The sequence below is a fragment of the Rhinopithecus bieti genome, unplaced genomic scaffold (genome assembly GCF_001698545.2).
Source record: "Rhinopithecus bieti isolate Rb0 unplaced genomic scaffold, ASM169854v2 scaffold_19685, whole genome shotgun sequence".
Classification (NCBI taxonomy): domain Eukaryota; kingdom Metazoa; phylum Chordata; class Mammalia; order Primates; family Cercopithecidae; genus Rhinopithecus; species Rhinopithecus bieti.
The window spans coordinates 645,079-654,580 of record NW_016809568.1 but is presented as its reverse complement, the minus strand read 5'-3'; the positions used below and the strand labels follow the sequence as shown (position 1 = coordinate 654,580).

Here is a 9,502-nt window from a genome sequence, read left to right as displayed (position 1 = left end):
AAAAAAAAAAAAAAAAGGTGGGGAAGGGAGGAGATCCATAAATAGATTACATGTATCTTGCAAGATTAGTTCTAGCTTGAGAGATCCTCACATTACCCCTAATGTGAAGCTTGGCAACCTGGTTCCCCCTCACATGGCTTTCTGATCCTTCAATAACCCATAGTCATGGTGGTAACCATTGAAATGGGTTAGAAGTTAACTCTTTCCTGAACTAAGATTTTAATAAAGATCCGAAGCACTAAATGCTATGGGTCTGTGGTTCACCACTATTATCTCCTGTGCCTAGGGCATTCTCTTTACAGAAGGCCCAGAACATCCTTTATAATGTGGTCATAAAATGCAATAGAAGATGACTGAAAGCACAATGAGATGCCACTTCATAACCACTAGGATGGCTCTAATCAAAAACATAATAGCAAGTGCTGACAGGAAGGTGGACAAATTGGAAGTCTCATACACTGCTGGTGGGAATGTAAAATGGTACAGCCACTTTGGAAAACAGTCTGGCAGCTGCTCCAAAGGTTAAACATAGAGTAACCATCTGACCCAGCAACTCCACTCTCAGATATGTACTCGAGAGAAATGAAACATACGTCTTCACAAAAACCTGTACAGAAATGTTCATAGCAACATCACTCATCATAGCCAAAAAGCAAAAGCAACCAACAAATGGATAAATAAAATGTGGTCCATTCATACAACAGAATATTATTCGGCCATAAAAAAAGAATGAAGTAATGGTTCATGCTACAATAGGAAGAAACCTGGAAACATGATGCTAGGTGGAAGAAGCCAGACACAAAGTCCACACATTGTACGATTTCATTTACATGAAACGTCCAGAAGAGGCAAATCTAGAGAGACAAAAGGTAGATTAGTGGGTGCTCAGAGCTGGCAGGTTGGGGGACATGGGACTGACTGCTAATGGAGACAGAGTTTTGGAAAGGATGACGAAAATGTTCTAAAATTAGATTGTGGTAATGGCTGCAAATCTGAATATACTACAAGCATTAAATCATACACTTTAAATGGGTGAACAATATGAACTGTGAATTTCTCACTAAAGCTGTTTTTTTTAAAGGATAACTTAAAAGCTACGCTCTTCTCAATTAGAAGATATAAAAGTCAACCTTATTTCTTCAGCATGATCAGCAAACCACTTTCGGTAAGAAAAAATAAGCCAAATATAACAAAATAAAGCCAAATATGAGGCTTAAAGTATATATACTTTAATATATAATGCATATATATATATATATATATGCATTGTGCACATGAAACAGTGGGGAAGGGTTTTACAAGTGAAGTTTGAGTGGTAGCATTAGAGCTAGAAAAAGCCAGTCATCCTAGTGTTAAGCCACGAACTTCAGAGCAGGCACCTGAAGGTGAAATCACAGACATTCACAAATCTCCCAGCAGCATTCCCAAGCACGTGTGGAATGGCAGGGGTCCCCAGCCAGGACCCTGCCCAAATACCCACCTCTGACTGATTCACCAGCAGCTCCGACCATTTCTGCCACAGGGGACATTTGTCTCTGTCCTCAAAAGTGGTCTCGTTAGAAGTCCAGCAACACTGCTCATGGCTATACCAGAAAGCAGACAGGCAGACCCCCTCCTTCAGGTCCGTCATCCAGTCCACGGCGAGATCGATGACCCCAGCCAAGGTGCCTGGAAGAACACGAGCCACAAAGAGGAATCGCCCCATGATGCAACAAGAATGAGACCAGGTGCAACACGGCAGCCAGGCAGGGGCACATCAGCAATGATGGTCGAGATTCCAGAGCAGGCAATAAACTTGCAATGGGGCTGTCACTTACATAGGAAGCTTCTTTCATTAACCTTGCAGCACTTGAATATTTATGATATGGGCAAGGCAGCACAAGCCCAATGAGAAAAACAAAGGGCTCAGTAGCTTAAATTGGGTAGGAGAGGGAGACAAGCAACTTCTGCAATTCTTCCCTTTCCAAGTTTTTGACGTTGGGTATTTATACCGTAAAAGACAGAACTCCCTCAGTGGCTTCTGGGGCAGGATCCTAGAATCACACACATTAATATTTCTCAGGGAAACATGATAATTCAGACAAAATGGACTCATAACAACTACGACGGCCTCACATCATGAATGAGTAAGGTTTTGCCACCAAATGAGAACCAAACTCGGGAAAATCCTGTTTATGAAAACTCTCCACATTATTTAAATTATAAAGAATTAAGGGTCTATAAAACTAAATAACTACTTTAAAAGACAATAGAAATGGGAGAAAACGGAACGTGCAGTTGAATGGATAAAAAAAGGCGGCCTTGGGTCTCTTTCCAGAATAACGCATTCTCATCTCTCACAAAGGCAGAGAATGCTTTCAAGCATCTTCATTTTTCAGCCTTTTCACTGCATCGTTAATACAGGATTGGTTCTGCATCCACATCCTCACCAAAAGCATCCACACCTGGCATCAGCGCTCACCCCTCCCTTCTCTTCTGGTGTTGCATCAGATGCCGCCCACCTCAGCTCTACATCTCCTTCCTCCTTAGGGCCTCATTCTTCCCATTCCCCCTTTCTTTCTCCTGTATCTTCAACCTCTTCCTCTCCTTGCCATCAGCATTTAAACATTAAAAAAAAAAAAACCCTCCCTGGTTCCACTTTCCCCTCTAGTCACCATCCAATCTCTTTCTTTCCCTTGGCCCAGTCCATCCCCTCAATCTATTAGGAGATTCCCATGCAGGCAGCTAAGGCAATGGCCTTAGCTCATTCCTCTAGAACAGGATCCACAAACTACAGCCCACAGGCCAAATCTGGACCACAGCCTGTTTTTGTAAATAAAGTTTTATTGGAGCACAGCCATACCATTCAATTACATGCACTCTGTGGCTGCCTTCATGCTACAGTGGCAGAACTGAAGAGCTGAGACAGAAACCACATGGGCCACAAACCTGAAAATATTGGCTCTCTGGCCTCTTGCAGAAAAAGTTTGCTGATCCCAGTTCCAGAGCTCTCAGCATCATCTGACTCTGCTGACCACTCCACCCTTCTAGAAACACCTCTTCCCTTGGCTTCCACATCATGCTCTCCTGCTTTCCTCCTCGCTCTCTGGTTTGTTCTGCCTCCTAGGATCTTTCTGACTCCTCCACCCAACTTCTAAAAGGCCATTTCCTCAAAGCTTCACCCTAAACCCTTTTCTCTTTTTACACTATGCTCTCAACCCTGGCAACCTTATTCACATCCTTCTATTTACCATTAGGTAAAAATATACATCTCAAGCTATGCTTTTCCAAGCACATAGAGCCCACTGCCTATTACGGAGCCAATCACTACATAGCCCAGCCGTCAGCTTCCAATGCCCACGGCAAACATCACCAATCAATAATAGCACATTCTATTGGATTCCCCTTCACAATTCTTTTGACACACCCACGACAGACATCACTAATCGTGACACGCACTTGCGGACTTACCTTTCCAAATCTTTGTAGCAGAGCCCTAGGCAGTCAAAGCCAATGAATGGGCATTGTTAAAGAACACAAGTCTATTTGCCTTCTTGAGTCTACTAGGTATCTCCACTTCAACCCACTGCCATCCAACACTGAACTGAAGCATCCTCCTCCCAGCCTCAGCTTTGTCCCAGCTGGGAGAGGAACCCACCATCCAGGCACACTACTGTGCAAACTAGAAAACTGGGAAAGCAACCCCCTTCCAGGCAATCCCCATATCCCAACAACTCCACCTCTGAAATCTCTCTTGAATCACTGCACTTACCCCCATCCCCACTCCGGCTGTCTTTCAGATCACCGTGTTGAAGTCATTGCTGGCTGGACTCCTCTGCTGCAGGAGCCTCCTCTCTGGTCTCTGGCCTCAGTCCTGCCCCATTCATGGCTTATCCACACTGTGGTCAACAGGCTTTCCAAATGCCAGACTGACCCATGCCACTCCCCTATGGAAAGCCCTGCCATGGTTACCCATTATTCTTGGGAGAACACCCAAATCCTCAACAGGTCACCCACCCTGACAGCTGGCCCCTCAGATCTCTCCAGCTTCATCTCTTTCCCTCACTAACTCCCCACACCCCGCCCACTCCATGTTCCTGGAATGTGCCGCATTCTCCTCTCTGCACCATCTCAGCAAGCACTGCCCTACCCTCCCGTCAGACTCCTACTTACCATCCAGATTCCAGCATTTATATCACCTCCTTTGGGAAGTCTTTCCTGACTTCCTAAGTCTGGGTTAGGTGTACTTCCCTGGCATTCCTGTGGCTGCCTGTCCTTCCTCATCACCACACCTCTCACATGCTGATATCACAATTAGCTCTCTTCCTATTTCTCTGTGTGTGTGCATGTGTGCATGCGTGTGTGTGTGTGTACTTCCACTAGTCTATAAGTGGTGGGTTAAAAAGGTTTCATTGTCTGGTTTTCATACCACAGTGGGGGTCATGCCTGGCATCCAGACCCTGTGTCCACTCTAAGTGGTCAAGGACCCTATCTGTCTTGTCCGTTGTTATAGCCATGTCAGGTGCATAGTTGGCACTATATATCCATGTTAAATAAAAGATTGCAATAAATAAATGAATGGAAAGATCAGAAAACTCAGGTCCATTCATTCATTCAAGGGATAGTTATTGAACATGTACCTACTACATGCCAGTTACTTGTCCATATCTTGGGAATACGGCAGTGAAAAGAGTAAACCCAAGTCCCTGCCTTTGTGGAAATGTACCTGGGACAGGACACTGGACAAAATAAGTATATTAAAGGCTCTGTTAAAAGGTATAAGGGCCAGGTGCAGTAGCTTATGCCAGTAGTCCCAGCACTTTGGAAGGACAAGGTGGACAAATCATTTGAGGCCAGGAGTTCAGGACCAGCCTGAACAGCATGACAAGATCCTATCTCTACAAAAAAAAAAAAAAAAAAAAACCACAAAAATTAACCAGATATGGTGGCACGCACCTATAGTCCCAGCTACTCAGGAGTCTGAGGCAGGTGGACTGCTCAAGCCCGGTCTGTAACGAACCATGATCGCGCCAGAACCAGACCATGTCTCAAAAAAACCAAAAAGGTGATAAGTACTACTAGGGAGAAAATATAGTGCACTACAAAGGTACAATGCCTCAGAAAACAGTCTCACGGTTCCTCAAAAAGTTAAACACAGAGTTACCATTTGACAAACCAATTCTATTCCTAGGCATATATCCAAGAGAAATGAAAACATCCATGCACACAAACACTTGTATAAAAATGTTCATAGCAGCATTATTCAAAATAGCCGCAGAGTAGAAACAACTCAAATATCCATCAATGGATAAGTGGATTAACAACATGTGATCTATCCATACAATGGAATGGTACTTGGCACTGAAAAGGAATACAGTACAGATACATGCTACAACATGGACAAACTTTGAACATATTATGCTGAGTGGAAGAAGTTAATCACAAAGACCATATATTGTATGATTCCATTTATATGAAATGCCCAGAATAGGCAAATCCATAGAGAAAGAAAGCAGGTTAACAGTGGACCTAGGGCTGGAAGGAGGATGTTTGGGGAGCAGGCACTTGATAGCCAAAGGGTATAATTGTTCTTTTGGGGATGATAAAATTATTCTAAAATCGACCATGGTGATGGTTGTACAACTCTGTGATACATTAAAAACCACTGAATTGTATACTTTAAATGGGTGAATTGTACGGTATGTGAGTTATATTTCAATAAAGCTTTACATACACACATATATACACTCATACAGCAGGTGAGGGGGGTGAGGCTTAGAGAGGGAGGGATGTAATTTTATTGTTTTTTAAATTTTAAATATCAGACAGGTTTGAAATTTTTAAACATGCAATTCAATAATGAAATACTTGATTCCAAATATTAAAATATATATAATTAGTCTCATTAAGTTAGAGATATCATTAGCTATTTCCTGATTTATTCTTTCATTTTAAAATGGACACATAACATTTTATGTTTTAATCGTGTGCAACATGATGTTTTGAAGTACATATACCTTGTGGAATTGTGAAAACTATTTCCTGATTTAAAGTTGGAAACTGAAACCCAATGAAAAGAAATCCTACATGCTCAAAGTATTTTCTCCAGATCATGAAATCCTGGATGCAAAGCTTGGTTCCGCTTAATGCTAGTTTGCAGAGTCAGCTAAGTAAACACTGCCCCCTAGCAACAGCACGCAAGAACCATAATATTTAGTATTTCATGAGGTCTTTCCAAAGGGTCCGGTAATGTCAAATTTAGAACTATCCATAGTTCTTTGTTTCTCCATAAAACAAAGGCAGAGGGCTCATTATCTTGATTTTTTAACTTTTTAAAACTGACACATAATAATTGTGTATATCAATGTCATGTTTTGATCTATGTATACATTATAGAAAGACTTGATCGAGCTAATTAAAGATTCGATCATGCCGTTATTTTAATGACAAAAACCACAATTACCTTCGCACCAACCAAATCACCTCCCCAGTTTATTTTTGTGGTGAGATTGTGAAAGTCTACTCTTTCAGCAATTTTGAAATATACAATACATGATTATTAACTGTGGTCACCATGCAATGCGACAGCTCACTAAAGCTTATTCCTCCAGTCTAACTGAAACTTAAACTCCACATATAAGTGACATCGTGCAGTATTTGAAGAAGGTGGTGAAGAAGATGGAAGGGTCCTGTGCAGATATCCAGGAGCAAACGCGATGATCACCCCAAGTTTCATCATTATTCATTCATTCACAACCCCCTAACTGCACACCGAATCTTCCTTGCTGATTCTGGTGCCGACTGCGCTTCAGCAGGCCTCAGCTTTCTTTCGTGGTCCAACAGTGACACCTAGCGGTAACTTCTGATAAGTATCTGCGGAGACGCCGCGGGCCTACCCATGAGGGGAGTCTGAAGACAGTAGCCAGTGAGGGGGCAGCCGGCCAGGCAGTGAGACCCCGGGTCCTCTCCACTGTTAGTCCAGCGAGGAAGGGGGAAGTCAGTGGGACATGGCTCTCTGGCTGTCCCTTCAAAGTGCATCCAAATCAAAAGAACCCTGTAGCCCCTTCATTTTCAGCATCACCCCATTCTCACCCTCCCATGTATTCCCTGGCTGATGTGCCCACGGGCTCTCCTTGGGCCAGCAGTGCTCACCCCTGGCTGCACGTTGCAATCACAGAGGGGAGGGGCAGGCTGTATTCAAGCCAGAGGTCCTCTCCAGAGATACTGTTGAAGTGAAGCCCGTGCAGCAGCATACTGTTTTTAATTCCCCCTCGTGAAAGAGCTGATGGAAATCAAGTGGATAATAAAGCCAGCTGCTCAAAATCAGATTAAAGTCAGCCCAATTGGGCTCCTAGGTCAGTCAATAAATCTAAGCTGTGCCATGATCAGAACATTTATTCCTATTCTGAGTTTCTGCATTTACCCTATTTATTTCTCCTTCCTACGAGCCAAGAAAAATGACACACTATAAGGTTTTATCAATCTACTCTAAATAAGGACATCAAAATTCATAGCAAACTCCCACCTGGCCCACCTTCAAAGGCTTTCACAGAAGCAGTCAGGCAAAATTGGTCGTCCAATACCTTGTGACAATGAAGTCTAATTTCCTGCCCTGGCTGCTGCCAGTACATGATGGGAAATGCCACTGGGAAAGGAAGGACAGGCTTGGAGAAATGGACAGACAGCATCTGTGACTAGTAGGAAAGGGCTCCCCCTCCGAGCATTCCTCTTAGCTCTTTATGGGATGTTGAGGCAGGTGAGGAAGGTAGAGCCCTTCCCTGGAAACCAAGCCCCTCCTACGATGATCTATGGAATAAACCAAGATCACCTGGAAACTGAAAGCCCGTGGAATCACAAAGCTTATCTGTGCCCCATTCGTGTTCTGTCCTTCTTAGACCACTTACTACGTATATTCTGCCTGTGTTATAGTCAATTCCCTGATCTGTTCTCTAACCATAACTATTATGTTGTTATATGCAGGGCATTTTTATTAAGGAAACCTCTTCATCGTGCCAAATATTTTATTTTTAGACATTAACCTTCACAATCTCCTAAAAGGACATAAGTTTTAGGAAACAATTTCCAGGAAGGGCTGGTGCATTTGATATTAAAAAGATGAGTTTCCCCTTCAGATAACATCCATTTACTCTGGAAACATCTACTGCTCACAAACATGGTGTTGGGATTCTAAAAAGGAAAGATGCAGAGTCCCCGAGGGTCAGGTTGATGGAGGCCCCTGGGCCTGCCTCAGCTCCCGTGGGTGTCTAGCGTGGTGCTGACTGGTGCAGGATGTTTCCAGTTCATCCCAGAGCCTACCAGTAGTAGCAAAAGGCAATCTCCTATGACGTTTTGTTATTGAAGATAATACAGTCCCTGATTTTGTTGCCATCTACATAATCAAGAACAACCAAATATAAAATGCGTGCTTGGCTGGGCTCAGTGGCTCACACCTGTAATCCCAACACTTTGGCTGAGGCAGGAGGATGACTTGAGCCCAGGAGTTTGAGACCAGCCTGAGCAACATAGTGAGACCCCATCTCTACGAAAAAATAACAAAAATTAGCTGAGCATGGTGGCGTATGCCTGTGGTCCTGGCTACTCAGGAGGCTGAGGTGGGAGGATCGCTCAACCCTGGGAGGCGGAGGCTGCAGTGAACTGGCATCATGCCACTGCCCTCCAGCCTGGGAAACGGAACAAGACCGTTTCCAAAAAAATGTGTGTTTTCAGTCAAATCCGGTATAGTAAGAAAACTGTGCTCTGTGTGGAAAGGCCACCAGCTCTATCATCACAGCTCTCCAGATGCCTGTACCTGAGCTCATGCCTTGGGCATGCCTTATTGATGATGGATTTTAGGTTAAATATACAGTCATGCATTTTGCCCTTAGATATTTCAAGTAATACATCCCTCCCACGGGGGTAAAAGCAACACATGCCATATTCCAAATCTCCCAGAGGGTTCGTGTTTTGAGGTTTCGGCCTCTGCAGCTTCCCACGGGAGTGCCATATGCCCATCCACGTACCCGCCAGCAGGCCAATGAGCAGCATCACCACCCATCCTGACCAGGCATCCAGCAGACTCTTGATGAACTCCCATATGGACTCCTTGCTCTTGCTGGTGATCTAGAACAAAGCAGATACAGTAGCTGATCTGAATGCATTTTCAAATTCATGCTTTTTTCCTTGAAACTATTTCCTCAGGAAACAGGGTAATTAAGAAAATAAAATGAATGGCATCAAGCAGCTAAATTCCCACTGACGTGATTCTTTCAGTTACATGCCGCAATGGTAAGATGAGCTTTCTAGTTCATAGAGCTATAAAGATGCCACAATAGTCTCCAAAGAATTTGAGCACACACGCAAAGAATTCCCTTAATTAAAAAACATACTAAATGTGATTTGATCTTTGATAATTTAAAAGCCATGCTGAAGGGGGACGTTGGTTCGGTGTCTCCATTCTGAATATGCGTTACTATCTTAACTTACATTGCTAAGTTTCATTAAAAAGCCTCTTCAACACAGGGTT

The 9,502-nt window shown here is 43.5% G+C and overlaps 1 protein-coding gene across 1 annotated transcript in view; it reads right to left on the bottom strand.

The window, feature by feature from the left end:
* CLCN4 (Cl-/H+ antiporter 4) overlaps positions 1 to 9,502 on the bottom strand; it is an 83,041-nt gene that overhangs the window by 43,853 nt on the left and 29,686 nt on the right. Inside the window, exons 4-5 of the mRNA XM_017889729.1 lie at positions 9,000 to 9,099; positions 1,481 to 1,668 (exon numbers count right to left, since the gene is read on the bottom strand). Of these exons, the coding sequence (XP_017745218.1) occupies positions 1,481 to 1,668; positions 9,000 to 9,099 (288 nt within the window). The remainder of the gene's footprint in view (positions 1 to 1,480; positions 1,669 to 8,999; positions 9,100 to 9,502) is intronic.